The 19559-nt window shown below is 39.4% G+C and overlaps 1 protein-coding gene across 1 annotated transcript in view; it reads left to right on the forward strand.

The window, feature by feature from the left end:
* Fife (regulating synaptic membrane exocytosis protein fife) overlaps window positions 1-19559 on the forward strand; it is a 969278-nt gene that overhangs the window by 190340 nt on the left and 759379 nt on the right. Inside the window, exon 3 of the mRNA XM_068225089.1 lies at window positions 9729-9831. Coding sequence (XP_068081190.1) covers window positions 9729-9831 — 103 coding nt within the window. The remainder of the gene's footprint in view (window positions 1-9728; window positions 9832-19559) is intronic.

Genomic DNA, 19559 nt, shown 5'->3' on the forward strand with positions numbered 1-19559 from the left:
TGATGCCACTAGATGGTGTATGTAAACAACAGTATGGGTCTAAGCATGCCCCCAAGTTCAGTGTGTGAGTGAGAGCGTCACAAAATGGAAGCCAACAAGCAGGAGCAAAAAAGTGAAGCTTCCACGGTGTGAAGAATTATTTAATTTATTTTCCGGGTTGAACCGTGTTGTGCTTGTACGCAAACTGTACGTGATATGCGTACAAGCACAACACGGTTCAACCCGGAAAATAAATTAAATAAAGCAGGAGCAAAGATCGTATACTAAAATAGCAGTTATCCATGGTATAAATGCATGCCAATGCCATGCAGAGCTGCGAGAAGCATTAGGTGTGCATGCCATGCCCTATAGAACAGTGGCGAGGTGGGTGGAGACGTTCAAACGGGGTAGAGTATCAACTACCGATTTGTCCTACCGCTAGCCACGCACAATCGAAGGTCTGTAAGACCTGTGTTCTGTCACTTTCCTACGAGAATCTCTTGAAGTCAGAATTTGTCTTCAGGCACTATGCATAAGTACATGACCTATATTTCCTAATGCTTATCTTAGATTTTCCGTGTTGTCTCCTGTTCGCGAGAAAAAAATGGTTGCCATGACTTATGACTCGACCTTCGTAAGTCGCATACCAGCCTGGACAAAATACAATTATCCCTTTTACGTGATTTTGGTTAGCAACATGTCAATGGGTCAGTAAGTCGAACATTCTAAGTTTCATATAATAAAACGTCTTTATTTTAAAAAGTCATTCGAATATTTTCAAATCTTTTCCAAATAATTACCTGCAGTATTTGTATCAACGAACAACAGCACACGATAGAGTAAATGTCGGATTGTATATGCTACGTGAAATTAGTAGCGGCGATTAGGAGAGAGGGGCGATGGGGGGGACATTCTCTCCCCCCCCCCCAATTTTGTGGAGAAAACATTACGTTTTTATAAAATTTTAGACGGTTGAATGTAGGAATTATCACAAAAGGCAATTTGTACAAGCCCCGTTGTCTTATCAGCTAATTCTTTCCTTCATTTTATTTAATTATTAACAAAAGTTATTAGCGGAAATATGCACTAAATATCGTTCCTTGCGTAACCGATTTGTATAACTAGGTAGGAAGTAGTAGAAACTTTGCATATGCTTGGCAGTCTATTAGTTTTTTAGTATGTAGTAAAATGCTAACTGATTTTAATTGTTTAATCACGCTGCACTTCTTTTTAACTGTAATACATGTCTTCCTTGTTCCTTTGGTGAAATTCTTTTGTATAGCATTGAATGAAAATCGCAAAAACTCTATTATCACCGCACTTAAGTTGGCAAATTATCACCTTCTCTGTAGACTGTCAAAATTCTCTCAGAGAGCATAAAAAAATTACAATTTTTTAGCTTTTCTCTCAGTTTTGATTTATATACACAGCCTCCACTCCCCACTCACCCGCTATACCCCACAAACCCAGATAAGTTTTCTTGTCTGTACATTTACTTTTCCCCGGCCCCCGCAACTTCTAATTCCCAACTGCCACTACTGCGTGAAATTCTCTGTAAATTATTGCATCCTGAACAAGTATTTTACAATTTAGAATAAGGAATGCTATCTTCGTCACTGGCCATCAAAGCCCCAAGATGAATGGAAAATAAAGCCTCTCGTCATTCGTATCCTTGGCACACAATACAATGGAGAGGTTAGTTAACTCTATATCCAGCCCCTCTTACTTATCCTATCGATTCACAACCAGCATTCATCACCATTTGGAAATAATTCCAACCTTTAACATTTGGGTAATAGTTATGTGGTATGCATCTCATATTAGGAGAATGCTATTCAATGCGCAGTGTTTGAACTCACGATTCTCTTCCACAGGAGAGTTTCATAAATGGCTAGACAGTGAGCCACAACAATGCGGGAGCGAGAATATTCTCTTACGCTAAGCGTGAAACAAGATTAAAAAGACGAACACATCGCGAACTGTATAATGTAACGTGGCTACAGACAGAGAGAGTTGGGGGGGGGGGGGGGGGAGAAAGAAACTTGGGAAGCAATTTCCGTACCAGATGTGTCTAATTAATTACAATCATGAAGAAATATATAACAGTGAAACAACGCAAGTAAGCGTAATTGCAGTTGCACTGGCTCTATAACTCTAAAGTCGACGCCATCGTGAGGAATTTTTAATTTAGGAACGCATCAGTTGTGTGCGAAAGACTGCAGAATACTGAGATATACTACATTTAATTCTAGCCTTGCTGTCACCAGCACGCATTGCTCCTTTCGTCTCAGCTGCTGTCAACAATCTGTGGAATTCTTCTGTATCGTGCTTTCTCTTAATAAAACGTGGACTTTAGAGTTCTGAGAACATCCACGCCTTTGTTATATTACTACTATTTAACGCATAATGTAATTTCCATCACCTGAGCTATGGTGACCCTCAAAGTTAAGACAATATATCATCATAGTTTACATACAGAGATATCTTCAGAAAAGGGCCGATAACCTAGATGTTAGGTCCCGTAAAACATCAGTCATCAATCACCTTCAGGAATATATTTCTTACATCTTTCAGTACTTTTATACTGCAGCACAAATATCTTTATTGGTATTATGTTGATATTTCTCAGATAATAAAACGTGAATCAAAATAACTGAAAAATTATCATTGCTTCAGAAGTCCGGCTCCTTGGCTGAATGGTCAATATCAAGGCCATCGAATTCGATTCTCGGTCAGGTCGGGGATTGTAGACACGTACGGTTAATTCCTCTGGCTGGTGCATGGGGTTTTCGTGTTTGTATCAATTCACATCTATTCACACACACACATACACACAGACCTCATTGCAACAACTACACGCAATAGTGAATGCATCCTTCCAAATAGTGTTGACGTTAGGAAGAGAATCCGGCCAAAAAACACGGCCAAGTCTTCATGTACGACACAATTCGCACCGGAGCCCCCATTGGGGTGTGTTAAAACCTGCGGAAGAATAACAGTTTTCAAAAATTAGTATTTTTTTATTTATTTTATACTCACTTTGAACAAAGGAAGCCTTGAACAAATAGTGTACTTGCATAGAAATTATACATTATACTGCATGGTACATAATACTATTTTTATCTTTAATTTATATAACATCGAGCGTGTTGGCTATGCGGAGCGCGCATCTGTGAGCTGGCATTCGAAAGGTATTGGATTCGAACCTCACATTCGGCAGCTCTGAGGATTACTTTCCGTTGTTCTCCATTTTCACACAAGGCAATTGCTGAGACTGTACCTTAATTAGGGCCACGGCTGCTTCCTTCCCACCCCTACCTTCTTCCTATCCCATCGCTGCCATAAGACATATGTGTGTCGGTGCGACGTAAAGCCAAATGTAATATACTAGGTGGCTCCCGAACGCCGTACTGTCTATTTATAAATGTCCCGCATGCACAAATGGTGAATGGGATATCTACCAACTGATTTTCACAGGGACACTACTGTCAGCAGGCAGGTTACGTCAGAATATGAAGAGATAAGAACCACACTGTTGCTCGTAGCACGTTACACAGCGCTACCGGTCCAATGCACCTCTTGTATTAGTAAACCTCGTTTTCGACCGCATATTTCTAGGCTGGTGTATGGTACAGCCGCACCATATTTGCTGTCTGCATATCGGCAATGGCTAGTGTGTTCAGCAGCGACGAATACACAGACATTATTTTAATCTGGACAACCTGGTCGTAATGCAGCCGAAGCTCCAAACAAACGTATGCCTTTTACACAAGTATTTTGCCGAACAGTATTAGCTTTTGTTTCATACGAGCAACCCTTTTTCGAGTGGAATGTCTACACGTATATAAATTAATTAATTTCCTTTTCTGCATCTTTGGCGTGTTTACAAACGGTAACGGCGATGAGGGGGTGGGACGAGGAGGAGCAGTCGCCTCCCCCCATTTTGTGGAGTAAACATTACATTTTGATTCCACTTTAGTCACCTGGAACTAGGAATTAGTTTTAAAAAAAGCTATTTATGCAAGCTTTGTTGTCATATATGCTAATTCTTTCCTTTATTTTCTTTAACATAATTATTGGCGGAAATACGCACAAAATGCCGTTCGTCGCGGCTAAACGATTTGTATAGCGCTACGACAAGTAGTGGAGACTTTGTATGTGTTGTGAGAAGGGTAGTAGGGGCACATATTTTTTTGACCAAGGTCGTGGACACTTAGTATTTGAATACACACTAAGAAACTAAAGAGACTGCCACACTGGCGAATTCGCGCGGCAAGCGATTGAATTATAACTCAATTTCAATACCTTAGAACATGGGTTTGTAACGAACGAACATCAGACACAGAGATAAATTTTCGGATGGGGTAAGATTTATTAAAATAATGTTACCTCTAGTCTATACTTCTGTTTGTTGTTTGTTGTTTGTTGTTGAGGGATGGACGCTAAAAGTGGCAAAAATGGGATACTGTAGATGAGGCATATGAAATGTGGACTTACCGCAGGTTGCTTACCAGGTTTATGCATAATTTTTTGCCGATTCTTGTGGTACAGAAAACACGTAATTTTTATAGGAAATTCGTTTTTTGTTCATTCAAAATATTGGACATCGGCTTCTACACATTTCTCCCATCTCTCAGGCAAGTAAGTTATGAATACCATGCCAGAAAACTGCTTCTCTTTTGCGGCAAACCATTCGTCGATCCATTTTCCAACTTCTTCGAAATTGCTGAAGTACTGCTCTGGGAGCACGTCTCCCATTGATGTGATTACAAAAGTGCGAATAGGTGATAGATGGAGCATCCATACGGCGGGTGCGGATGGATGTCCCATCCTAGCGATTTCAAGGTGTCTTTCACTGGTTTTTCTATGTGAGACGGCGCATTGTCGTGCAACAAAATTACTTTGCCATATCTTCTGGCCCATTCCGGTCGTCTTTCGATCAATGCGTGATTTAAATTAATCACTTGTTGGCGAGAGCGTTGTGCATTAACGGTTTCGCCAAGCCTCAAGAGTTCATTGCTCGTCTTCGCACTTTTGTGATCTAGCAGAGCGCGCACTGTCTTTCACATTGAAATCACTCCGTTTCAATTGTCGAAACCATGTGTGTTGGTAGATTAATGTCAGACGAACAAACTGACGTACTTGTCAAATTCATAAGCTGCGTACTGTTCTTTGGCGCCATCTCATAGTGAAACTGGAAAAGACTTATGCATACACTGGTAAAAGACTGTGGTCAGCAAAAGAAACTAATGAAGAAGCTCTGAAACGTATGAATAGAGATCGAAAACTACCTGTCACAGTTAACAAAGAGAAAGACTGCCTACCTGGGATATATCTTGCGGAATACCAAAGTTTGTGTTCTAGAATTGATTAGAGATAGAGAGGTCAAAGGCAAAAGAGGAAAAGGGTAAAGAAGATTATATTGAATATACAATATAAAGCCAATAGACTGTGGTCCTTATCGTCGACAGTCTACTGCAAACAAGAATCATTTGGGCAGAAATTCAACGTGCGGTCTTCCACATCCATTTATGAGTATATATGTATATTCGTCACAAAAATCCTATTTTGAAGACAACGCCTTAATCATATTTCAAAAATAATATCAATATCTTAGTTAGTAAATGTATTACTGTATCATATGAAGTAAGATGCGTTGTTATTTTAGTCAAAAGTATAAGAAGTTTTAGTAATAAGCACGGAATTCATAAATTAATTGCCAGGCCATCCACATGTTATTGTCTTTACCTTCCATGCTTTCAGGAACACAAATTCAGTGACTGTTCTCACTTATCAATATGTATGTTTTTCCATTCTAAGTCATCATGCAAATATTGTCATACACAAACTAGTTTATAATTACTCTTCTGGATAATAATGCCTTCAAAAGAGAAGTTCTGTTAATGTTACAATTTGCTACAGATTTGTATATTGATTAAAATGCGTATTGTTATTCCTAAAGTCGTATTTTAGGATGGCCCATGTCACTGGAACTAACTATATCATTTTACAAAATTGTTTAAATCATTCTATTTGTATAGTGATTTGATATAACTAGAAATAGTAAATTAATATGCTTTTAGTGGGTTAAATTCCAGCCTCTGTAATTGCATAATGTGAAAACGAAAGACAATAGAAAATCATACTCTGGTCTACTAATTGGGCGAGGGGGGAGGGGAGAATCTACAATCCCCTGCACAAAAGTTTATAGCCACACAACCCGTACTGCTTAGTCAGTTCGCTCGGTTAAAACGTTATTGAGTTGAACCAGTGAGTGTTGAAACAGAATAAGTCAAGACTGAGCCATTTTGTTTCATTGATATTTCTAATAGTTCACGTTCCTAATGTTTCTAATAGGGTTGAAACAAAAATACGTTACGCGTCTCCTTGTATGATTTCCAGCAGTTTAGTGGCAAGGGATGAATCCAGAAGCCGAATAAGTCAGTGACATATTTCATTTCAACAGGCATTCATATTCCGATGCAGAGCGAGTCTATGTCTATTTGATTTTTAGCATAAGGAAAGTGCAAAGCAAGTAGCAGATAAAGTTACTTCCTTCCTTTTTACTTCTGTAAAAAAAAAGTGTCTTAAAAGTTGTTCTCACATGGTTGTGCCGGACATAATAAGAACCACCCAGCCATTCTTTCGTGTGGGACTAATTCAGGGACGTAACTTATTCTGTCTAATATAATCCATAGGTTTTCAAAATGGGGACATCTATTCCTCCCATGTGACAGAGACGTTGGAACTTTTAAATGTAAGATAAACAAATTAGATTGAATCTGTACAGTTTTCAAGTGCCTAACAATCATAAATAGTTGAGTCATGAAATTTTGAATATTGAAATCTTTCTTTCTTTTCTTTCCTCGTTTGTTTGTTTGTTTGTTTGTTTGTTTGTTTGTTTGTTTGTTTGTTTGTTTGTTTGTTTGTTTGTTAATCAGTTTACCCTCCAGGGTTGGTTTTTCTCTCAGACTCGCTGAGGGATCCCACTTCTACCGCCTCAAGGGAAGTGTTCTAGAGCGTGAGACTTGGGTCGGGAATACAACTGTGGAGAAGGACCTACTCGTCCAGCCGGCCTCACCTGTTATGCTGAACAGGGGTCTTGTGAGGGGATGGGAACATTGGAAGGGATAGAAGAGGAAAAGGGAAGGAAGCGGCTGTGGCCTTAAGTTAGATACCATGGCGGCATTTGCCTGGAGGACAAGTGGGGAAACCACGGAAAACAACTTACAGGATGGCTGAGGCGGGAATCGAATCCACCTCTATTCAGTTGACTTCCAGAGGCTGAGCGGACCCCATTCCAGCCCTCGTGCCACATTTAAAATTTCGTGGCAGAGCCGGGAGTCGAAACCGGGCCTCCGGAGGTGGCAGCTAATCACGCCAACCACTATACCACAGAGGCGCAGATATTAAAAACTTGCGGAGGACATGCTGTTCTTTAGGATCTAAGGATATGATCAATAGTTTTAAGGAACTGAATAACAATTCTAGTATGAACTCACTGCTCTTCTCTTCATTGGAGGATGTGTTGAATACACATTTCATTTGTGAAAGAGAGGTGAAGTCATTTCAGGAATACTAGATGATATTTCACTAATACTCATATTATAAAATCAGTTTCACAATATAAAATTGAATTACATTAAGAAAATAATTCAATAAGAGCCAGTCACAGCTGAGGATTTTTATCACGATATACTGCTTCAACCTATGGAGCAGCGACTAGAAATTAATGTAAAAGTGTTGATAAAATGAAACTTGAATTACATATTTTCCATCTCTGCTTAATAGTTTTGTTTTTATTATAAAAGCAAATTTAGTTAATGCATTCCAAAATATTGTCATTTTCTTTCTGTTGAATGCTGAAATCGATTCTCCCTTTTAAGCGAAAATGTTATATATCAGTTACATACACCAAACGATCCTTCTGCATAATTATTCAATAGATACTAATGAAGTGAAAGAAAATTAATTAAGCATATATTTTAATCTAGAGATGAAATGAAATGGCATATGGCTTTTAGTGCCGGGAGTGTCCGAGGAAAAGTTCGGCTCGCCAGATGAAGGTCTTTTGATTTAACTCCCCTAGGCGACCTGCGCGTCGTGATGAGGCTAAAATGATGATGAAGACGACAAATACACCCAACCCCCGTGTCAACCAAATTAACCAATTATGGTTCAATTTGCCGACCCTGCTGGGAATCGAACCCGAGACCTCTGTGACGCTAACCATTTAGCCATGGATCCGGACAGATTAGAGATGATAATAAAGCTTTTGGTATTTTGCCGTGCTAAGGAAACGAAGTGAAATTCTTAATGTTTCGCAGAAACTTTGCTCCGCGTCTTCAGAAGGAAATATCAACTATTCACGAGGAAGATATCACTAGTTCCCGTGTCTCTTATCACGGGCAGTAAAAGCATCAATCAAAACATTTTAATCTTCAAGAAATTACAGTTTTTGTCTTTTCTGTAAAATCGCATAAATTGAATGCTACATGGATGCAACATTTATCGAAATCATTTGTTGTGGATATGTCACCTTGTATTCCTTCATCCAGTTTACAAATATTGTACATACATTTTGATTTTTTCATCAGAGATAAATAATAGTATTTCTTGCTTGGCTGCTCGTTTTTTAAAGGGCCTAGCATCTGGGTCATCGGCCGGGCGAGTTGGCCGTGTGATTAGGGGCGCGCAGCTGTGAGCTTGCATCCGGAGGAAGATTGTAGGTTCGAACACGATTGTTGGCAGCCCTGATGATGGTTTTCCGTGCGTTCCCATTTTCACACCTAGCAAATGTACCTTAATTAAGGCCAGGACTGCTTCCTTCCCACGCCTACCCCTTTCCTAAAACATCTATAGGTGTCGATGTGATGTAAAGCAAATTGTAAAAATGTCTACGTCATCGGCCCTAAATGTGTTTCAAACCATATCGAATTTCACATGTTGACATTATTCAAAATAGCGTCGAAGGTAGAATTTTAGGGCACTGCAGTTACTCGCTGCATTGAAATTCTACAGACATTTAAAAAACATCAGAAATATTTTAAGCACGTGTAAAAATGTTACTCGAGGGCTTAACAAATGGCCACACTGCATTATCTGGTCGAGCCAACACAAGTATCGACTGATTATTGAGTGGTATCGATTCTTTAATGAACAACGTCGACTATTTGAATCGAGGACCATAAACTACTGTAAGAGTAAAAGCAATCATCTTAACATAATTTAAATAAAAAATGTAAAATCAACATGGTGTGAGATTTTTTCACATATTCGTTTCAAAATTCATAAATATTTCAGCTCATACATTCCTTTTAATTTTTACCTTTTTGCTAGTGGTTTAACGTCGCACCAACACGTCGAAGGTTTTCGGCGACACAAAGATGGGCAAGTGCTAGGACTGGGAAGATAACGGCCGTAAGGTTCACCCCCAGCATTTGCCTGGTGTGAAAATGGAAAATCAGAGAAAACCATCCTCAGGGCTGCCGACAGTAGAATTCGAACCCACCATCTTCCGAATGCAAGCTCACGGCTACGCGACCTTAACCACACGGCCAACTCACTTGGTCAACTCGTACATAAAACCTCACTTTTGGCCCTTGAAACGAAATAAAACTAACTTATATGGTATTAACATTTTCTACTCCCTGTTTGCCTACCTACCATTTTAAGGATGTATCTAGCAGAGTAATTAACCAGTCCCATATAAAAATATTAAACCCAAACATGGTATTTCTTTGTTACAGTAACGACCAAACTGTCTCCTGCCCGGCAAGCCACGCCACAGGATGTTGTTGAAGCCACACCCACACCCACAAAAGTGGAAGAACCAGTCACGCCAAAGTCACAGTAAGTTTCAAGAAACTATTTCATATCATTTGTCATCGAAGCAACGACCTGAAGGGCAGCTTCGTTTCTTCTGTACTTTTCAGCTTTTACCTATGTTTTAAAGAGCATTTCCGTACTATGTGCAGTACTGTATCCTGCTATTTTTGGAAATTTAATTTGTAAATATTTTCAAATTCATGATGTACGCAGATACGAGTACACGCTCAGAAAATTTTTGAACACCTATCGGCTATATGATTAACGAAGAACACAAACCATACGTCTATCGTAGTGACTTAGTGTAGATCTTGTTCGCAGCTCGGTCAAATTCAATACCGGTATTATGGTCTGAAATCTGGTACACTCCCCAGAACACGACTTATAGGAGACGTAAATTAAAATCCCACTCTCAAACATGCTGGAAGCTGTTTTCTTATATTTCATTTTCATTCATATACTGGTTTCATGAACATAAATCTCGAGGAAAAGGCATCCCTTCCAATGTCCTGATTAGATAAAAACATACACATCGGTTCGTAAAACAACACATGGTGATCTAAATGTAACTAAATCAGATGGTATAGATATGATTTTTATCGATATTTTGTAATTTAAATCTTATTCATATTCGCTACTATTGAAATGAATATGAAATTAAGTATTTACGAGCAGGTATAGCTAAATACTCTTTAAGGGAAGACACTAAGAATAACATTTGATTCAACTCCATATTCTTAGCACTATTGTACAGATGATGTCAAGATCCAGTTAGCTAAGATTTTAGAAGAGAAAGAAGAACAGAACCTGTGATCTATAGACCTACAGCCTATCAAGAGCCCAGGACCTATCAAGACAACAGTGCTACCCGAGCTATAATATACAAAGTGTCACATGGTCCGTTTCAAAACTTCCTCAGCCGTACTGCCTCTCACATCAAACTAAGTCAAGTAAATCAATTACAAGCTTTGTATGAGGATTAAAAGGACTAGTCATGAGAGTCAGCCGAATCCGAGATCTCCGGATAGAAGACAGGAACGCTATCGATAGACCAACGAGCTGATGTTGAAGGAATATTCTCCATTTTGCGAATTAATATTTCTGATTCGACATTATTGTATGCAATTTATCAATGTGTCAAGCTAATAACTACAATAATAATATCATCACCATCAACATCATCATCATAATAATAAGAGAGTAGCCGCATCGTGATGATAGTGCTTGCAAACTTGTCCATGACTACCAATTGTATACCAACTGAAAATCCGTTTAAGTAGATTAATTATGTCAATAATATTTACATCCATCTTATAAAACCTTCTTTTATGACGAGATGCACTTGCTGATGCCAAGCGACTTCTGAAGGATGTGTTCACTATTGCGTGTTTCTCAGGCACTATGACGATCACAAACAAAGAGCCCCTGAGCAGAAGAGTTAACCAAAAGCAGTTAAAATCCCCGATGCAATCGAGAAGAATTTTACCATGTAAACTGAAAGTTTCCACGATGATCATTCAGCCAAGATGTCTGATGGGATATTGATTTATTTACAAATATAAAATGATCTCACTATACCAAAGTTGTTCTCGAATGGATCCTAAGAGAGAAACTGAGACCGCGAGGAAGGCCACTGGATCGCTGGAACAAGGACATCCGTAAAATCGCCGGAGTTAATTGGTAAAACATCGCTCAAGATCGCCGGAAGTAGAGGCAGCTCCTAAGTTTCAGACTTCAAGAGGCCACATCAGTTATTGATAGAAATGGCTGATTGTGATTGTGATTGATGTAAAAATCATTTCAACAATGTGAAAAAATACAAATTAACTCAGGAATAATAATAATAATAATAATAATAATAATAATAATAATAATAATAATAATAATAATAATATCTAATTTCCTTTAAATGAAAAATGCAGACAGTGGGCTGCTACTATAAAGCTCAGAATTTGTTCAAAACAGAACGGGTTCGAAGCCATGTAAGAGGTCGTGAATAATGTTTAAAACATACCTTGTATTGTACAGTGTGCGTGGTATAACGATTGTTTATTATTATTATTATTATTATTATTATTATTATTATTATTATTATTATTATTATTATTATTATTATTATTATTATTTTAGTGGGACATCATCCATTGATATGAAGAAGTTCAAGTTTTTTCAAAATAATTACCTATTGACATTCGTCGACAGGGCAGTCCTGTGTAAACGTGTGTGGTCTAACGAAGTGTCATACTGTGGCTGCAGTGTATAACTGAAGGTGTAAAGGATGATGAAGAGGAACTGTCATTCTAGTGAGGGAAATGTTATCGTGAACCTGAAGCAAACAAAAGTTGTGGGAAGGAATCACAACTTTCATCACAAAGAATCTGGCTGGCTAAATATTTACAGTTGCACTTTAAGTTAGGGTACTTCAGTAGATGTGAAAGCAAACCTACTTACACTTTACAGCTTCGATAAGTACCGTAAGTTATTGATATCGCTTGAGTGCCTATTCACTTGAAGGCGAGTCTTAGCGATATTTCTCATCCAGTTATAAAGTTCGATGTTCGTCTAAGTTATATGACAAACAAAGTGTTCCAGTACTAATAACAACATTTTTCTATACTCTAGAAGCTTTAAATATTTGATAACTCTCTTACTTGGGATAAGAGATATCCACTTTTGCTTTCAAAAACACTCTCGGTATATACAAGAATATTTCACTGATTTTTTGTCGGTCATACTGAACCTCTCCTATATCGTTCCTTGGCTCAACTCAGTGCTTCTGTTCAGAGGGCCCAGGGTTCGATTCCTGGCCGAGCTATGCATTTTATCCACGTCTGATTAATTCCCCTAGCTCGGAGGCTATGCGTTTGTATTTGTCTTAGTAAACATCCTCATTTCCATACAACACACACTACAAACCACATCAGAAAAAAATAATAGTGAATGCATCCCTCTATATAAGGTTTATTTCAGAAAAGGCGTCAAAACGTAAAACTGGGTATTTGAATACCACCGAACTGAGCCAGGTTCGAACCAGACAAGTAGCGGTCAGAAGGCCAGCGCCTCAACCGTCTGAGCCACTTAGTCCGGCAATTCATATTCAGTTCTGACCGCAAGTAGTTGGGAAATGACTAAGAATAGGCAGAAGAATAAGTAATAGAAGAATAAGAAGAAGAAAAAGGTTGCACCTCTCCTGTTAATACACCTTTTTCGAACCTCGGTGAATACATACTTTCTCTCTCATGAAGGCCGGCATGATTCGAAACCTGACGAATGCATGTGTGATTTTTGAAACGGAAAACCATGTACCTCTTATTTGGATTCGTGTAAAAGTGTAGATTTCGTGGCTTTATTTAAAACTCTAAGCCAGTTTTAAAGTTGTCGAAATTAAATACTCTTTGTAGAATTCGCAAAGTTAACACAGTTGTGGTCGGAAGAGAAAATGATTTGGTCAAAAGAAGTCGAATAGGAAACATCAAAGATTAGAACCCCGATCCAAGTAAGAGGAATCAGTTTCATCATCATCATCATCATCATCATCATCATCATCATCTGTTTACCCTCCAGGTTCGGCTTTTCCCTCGGACTCAGCGAGGGATCCCACCTCTACCGCCTCAAGGGCAGTGTCCTGGAGCTTCAGACTCTTGGTCGGGGGATACAACTGGGGAGTATGACCAGTACCTCGCCCAGGCGGCCTCACCTGCTATGCTGAACAGGGGCCTTGTGAAGGGATGGGAAGATTGGAAGGGATAGGCAAGGATGAGGGAAGGAAGCGGCCATGGCCTTAAGTGAGGTACCATCCCGACATTCGCCTGGAGGTGAAGTGGGAAATCACGGAAAACCACTTCGAGGATGGCTGAGGTGGGAATCGAACCCACCTCTACTCAGTTAACCTCCCGAGGCTGAGTGGACCCCGTTCCAGCCCTCGTACCATTTTTCAAATTTCGTGGCAGAGCCGGGAATCGAACCCGGACCTCCGGGTGTGGCAACTAATCACACCAACCACTACACCACAGAGACGGACAATCAGTTTCATACTTAGAGGAAAATGTATTGTAAAATGAAGTGTCTCTCACTAAATTGTGGGATATGAGTAACAGATGTAAAAAGGAAGTAACAGAGGAGAAGGCGCGGGAATTGTTAGGTAAACAGATAAGAAAATGACGTCTGGTACTATTACTTAAACCTAAAGAGGCAAGACGGAGGCAAGAAGTAAAAGCGGAAAACAGAAGTAAAATAGGAATGCATTAGAATGTATAGCAAATGTCAGAAAACACTTTACGGTGTGAAATCAAAGGCTACACTCCGCGGTTCGGTTCCAGTATTAACAGCCCCTTTAAAGCTGTCGTAACCTTGTAACAGCCAAGGGTGTTCCGCAAATTTCCCTCAGAATGGCAGCATGACGTCTTTCTCACCTTCTACTTAAGGAACAACCACGAGTTTATAGGAATGTTGACGAAAATGACATGATGTTACTTCCCCGCTGACAAGCAGCCAGAGACGTTGCCATGGTTCCGGTAGGTTCGTTGTCTGTCGGCCACTCATTGCACAGCATGAAAACCGCAGATAGTAATTTTCTCCGTCATCTGAAGAGTAAGTGAAATTATGCTCAAACAAATGTTCTTTAAACTGAAGGGACATTTCACATATAGTCCACGGATTTTAGAGAAAATCAATAGTATAAGAGAAAATGGAAGAAAACTGTTGTGGTGTCCCTATAAACCCCCGGTCTATTCTGTGATTTTTAATTCATATGCAAATCTTATCCTTCCCCTAGATGAGTATACCCTGTATAGGAAGTTTGCTCGAGATCAATCCAGCCGTTTTGCCGTGATGGTGGAACGGACAGACAAACAGACAAACACACACGAAAGCTAAAAACCACTGATACTGTCTTCAGTTGACCTATATCGGATAATTATCTGAACAATTCACAAAACAAACGAAATTACAGACATCAGACCCTCTGCAACGTTATGTATCTATACTAATACTAATACTAATCTATACTAAAATATAAAGAGGTAAGGTTTGTGTATATGTAATGACTAATCTCAGGAACTACTGGACCGATTCTAAAAATTATTTTACTAATGTACTCATTATCCCCGAGGGATATGGGCTGTATTTTATTTTCAAAACAATTCGAGGGGGACGGGCACGGGTGGGAGATATAAAAATACTATGCTAATGTAGGCCAAATGTCGAATTTGTCGTACAAGGACGAGATAAAGCTCAGTTTAAGCCCTCTGACGCAAAGAACAAAACTCGGTAAGCCCTATGGCCCCAAAACCATGTTTTAATGCCCTAAAACCAACCGTTGTGGAGATATTGGCACCACACTACCCTTGCTCTAGGAATCGGATAAAGAAATGAATTGCCGTATGCATGGCAGCAAGATTATCTACAATATATCACAAAAACCTAACATTTTATAGACATGAAAATTGGTACTCGGAATATCCCTTAAAAACAAGAGAACACAAATATTTGTTTTCAGAAAATCTGCTTAAGGGGGTTGGAGGAGGGTGAAAAGAAGTGAGGAAGGAGTTGAATTCTTTATATGAGGATACATATATCTCAGAAACTGAAGATATTAGAGACGTTAAAATTGGTACTTGAAATCTCTTTTAAAGATAAATGAACGCACTTTTTTTGGAAAATCCACTTATGGGGGTGAAATAATAAAAAACGGGTGAATTTTTAAAATGAGTATCTTTTTCTTCTACCGCTTTTCCCACTCCTCTGGGTTCGCGGATGCGAACTGTGTCGCACATGGGGATTTGACCCTGCTTTACGGCTGGATGTAATTACTATTGCGTGTTCCTGTTGTGGTTGGTAATGCGGTGTGTTGAATGAATATCAAGAGGAGAGTGTTTGGACAACCGCAAAGAACCTCTCCCCGAGTCAGATGAATTAATCACACGTGATTAAATTCCCCGTCCCAGCCCGGAATCGAACCCGGAACCCTGTGAACCGAAGGTCTCAACGCAGACCACTCATTCAAGGAATGGGTCAGTTTTTAAAATGAGTATATCTACAGTATATCTCATAAACTTCATATGTTATAGACGTGAAAATTGGTATTTGTAATCCTCTTTAAACCGACCTCGATAGCTGCAGTCGCTTAAGTGCGGCCAGTATCCAGTATTCGGGAGATAGTAGGTTCGAACCCCACTGTCGGCAGCCCTGAAAATGGTTTTCCGTGGTTTCCCATTTTCACACCAGGCAAATGCTGAAGCTGTACCGTAATTAAGGCCACGGCCGCTTCCTTCCCACTCCTAGCCCTTTCCTGTCCTATCGTCGCTATAGGACCTATCTGTGTCGGTGCGACGAAAAGCAATTAGCAAAAATTCCCCTTTAAAAGGAAAGGAACGCGTACTTTTTTTTCGGAAAATCATCTTCAGCTGGAGATCGAAAATAAGTGAAGAAAGAGATGAATTATCTTTATAAGGATACTTATATCTCAAAAACTAAGATGTTACAGACGTGAACATCGGTATTTGGGATCTCCTTTAGAAATAAAAACCCCCTTTTTTTTTCGACTTAAAAGAGGACTGTTTCTCACATGTAGATTTCCATGTTACATGTTCCAAGTATAGCTCTGCCAGTAGCCTGGTCATCTTAGCCCCAAAAGGCAATGCCACAAACGTGGTTTACAAGGAGGTTCTGGGGTAAGTGAAATGCAATTTTTCGGTGAGTTTTTATACTTTAGCAATTTTCAGATAATGTATTCGTGCAGTACCGAGGAACAATTAACTTATCAAATACTCGCGAGCGAAGGCGTGGATAATAGCTAGTATAGGTTAAAAAGGGTGTATGTGTGCGTGTAAATAATATACATCTCATCTTAAACGACTGAAGCAATTTCAGCCAAACTTGGTACACTTATGAAAATAGAGTCCATTCCACAGTGTTCGGGGTCGCTGAGATTAATAGTTGCACAACGGATATTTTCAAAGTCTGGGTTTATCCCCCTTTTAGGTGTGGGGGTGGGGACGGGCGACGTGGAAGTGAGATATAAGAATAGTCAAAAATAGTGTCGAATCCATACTTTTCGGTGTCGCTGAGATGAATAGTGGCTCTCCGGATATTTTTAAAGTACAAGTTTGACGCCGTTTGGGGTGGGGGCGTAGAAATATTACCAACTTTCTGGAAAAATAGTGTGGGGGCAAGACACCTCTAGAAACCCCAAGGAAGGGGGGTGAGTATAACCTGTATTAATAAATGGAAGTCGGTTTGAAGCGACCTAAACAATGTATACTGTACTGTATATATATATATATATATATATATATATATATATATACTGTATATACATTAATGTATATAAATGAAAATAGACGTGAATTAATGAGGCACTTCCAGGCACCTTAGAAACTTAAAACTTGGTACCAGAGAAGCTGATGACTTCAGAATCCCTAGAAAAAAAACGAAAATTCTCAAATTTCTGTTAGGGGGAATTTCAAATTTGGGGCTCAGCATAAGAACGCAGTCGGATATATTTATCCAAAACGATAAGCTATAGGTTTCTTGGGATTGAATGTTTCCTCAAAGTCCTAATTTTTAACCCCCTCCCCCAAATCAAGATGGCGGTACAATCTGTCAGACGAGGTAGATAATTGAGTTTGGCAAAATTATAGCATGTAGCCTGTAACCGATGGAAAAATTACGAGTTGTTTAAATGTTTCATTTTTTACCCCCGACAAAATATGGAAATATGGAGGTCATTTTAATAATGGTGCAAACGTTCCTTGCGAGGTATTTGGTGGCTAAACGGTAAGTCGTATCACAAAACGAATGGCACAATCTCCGATCAATTTGGAGTGTTCTACATTTTTCGTCCTATGACTTTTTGTCGTATCTCTATCTCTTATACGTTACATTTTTTTCTCTATTTCTCGACTGAATGGATATTTTGTGCTCTTCACACGTATATATGATAGTTTGGATCATTTAGAGGAAAGATAGGATCATCAAATTCTTCACGAACATTGGCCTATCCAGTATCCAGTAGACGAGATACGCGGAAATATCGTAGGACAGCCATAAATGAGCCAAATTCTATGTTTGTAGTTGTCACATAAGTATCCGAAACATAATGCACTGTGAGAAAACCTTACCTATATTCCACCCTATTCAACGTTTCTAACCCAATCTTACCATAAATAGAAGAGACATAAGAAAATATCGTAAAACAGCCATTTAGACCGCTAAACGAGACGTCTTTTCGTACAGTCCGTTTGTCAATATGACGCACCTTTTAGCAGCAATTAATCTGTAAATTAATGACTTCAATATTGTAAACATGCATATACTTTCGTATGTCGACCTATATTTTTTCAATGAAGTCGATTTGTAGTGATCTAGAAATGGTGTGTCTGCTATTGTAATTAATACTTCACAGATCGATAGTGACTGTCAGGACGAGGGTGTCTGCTATTTTAATCAGTACTCCCCACATTGACTTTAACTGGCAGGAGGAATGGTGTCCTTCTCCAACTCCTGTGTACCATTGTAATGAATAATTTTCTTCTAGATTTGACTGGCAGAAGGCAAGGGAGAATGCAGTTTTTCAAAACTCCTTTACCCGATTGTGTTTGACAGTAGGCAAAGATGCCCTCCATTATAAACAAATTTAGTCTACCCATCTAAAGTGTGACTGACGTTAGGTATAGTGGCCTGCTATTATAATGGAAACTCACCAGCTCGGTGTGACTGGCAGTAAGTTGACTGGCATTAGGGAAAGGGGCCTGTCATTATAATGATAACAGCACAACTCAATTTTGACTGGCTATAGGGAAAGTGCCTGCCATTACAATAAAATTTCCTCAACTATAATCTGTCTGGATGTAGGAAGGGGGGTCTGCCATTATAATGGAAATTACCAAATTGTTTTTAAAAGGCAGTTGGCAAGTGGATCTGCCGCTATCATCACAACTTCACAACTCGCACTTAACATTGGAAACAACGCTGTGGACTTCCCTATGTTGTTTATCGGATAACGCTGAGAGACATGCAATTTAAAAATTATTCACAGCATGTACAGTAATTTACTTCGATATCCGTATACATTGTAGAATACCGCAGCGCGTCAAGGGCAGTGTCCTGGAGCTTTAGAATTTGGGTCGGGTGATACAACTGGGGAGAATGAGCAGTACCTCGCCCATGCGGCCTCACCTGCTATGCTGAGCAGGGGCCCTGTGGAGGGATAGGAAGATTGGATGGGACAGGCAAGGAAGAGGAAAGAAAGCGGCCGTGGCCTTAAGTGAGGTACCATCCCGGCATTTTCCTGGGTGAGAAGTGGGAAACCACGGAAAACCACTTCCAGGAGGGCTGAGGTGGGAATCGAACCCTCCTCTACTCAGTTGACCTCCCGAGGCAGAGTGGACCCAGTTCCAGTCCTCGTACCACTTTTCAAATTTCGTGGCAGAGCCGGGAATCGAACCCGGACCTCCGGGGGTGGCTAATCACGCTAACCACTACACCACAGAGGCGGACATGCATTAATATCTATTGTATTTATTTATTCATTTGTATGTTTATTTCTTTATTTATGTCTACTTGATATGCCTCATATTAAGCACAGAGTTGTAATTACCCTGTATGTTACGTTATCTGTTAAATTTATATTACATTATAAAAATTGTGCAAATAACCAATAATAGATAGTACGGAGCATTGTACCACTGATAATAATTGATAATCTTCTTTATGAATGTAAACTGTAGCTTAGAAGGTCAATATAAAGTTAA

The sequence above is a fragment of the Anabrus simplex genome, chromosome 1 (assembly GCF_040414725.1).
Source record: "Anabrus simplex isolate iqAnaSimp1 chromosome 1, ASM4041472v1, whole genome shotgun sequence".
NCBI classification, from domain to species: domain Eukaryota; kingdom Metazoa; phylum Arthropoda; class Insecta; order Orthoptera; family Tettigoniidae; genus Anabrus; species Anabrus simplex.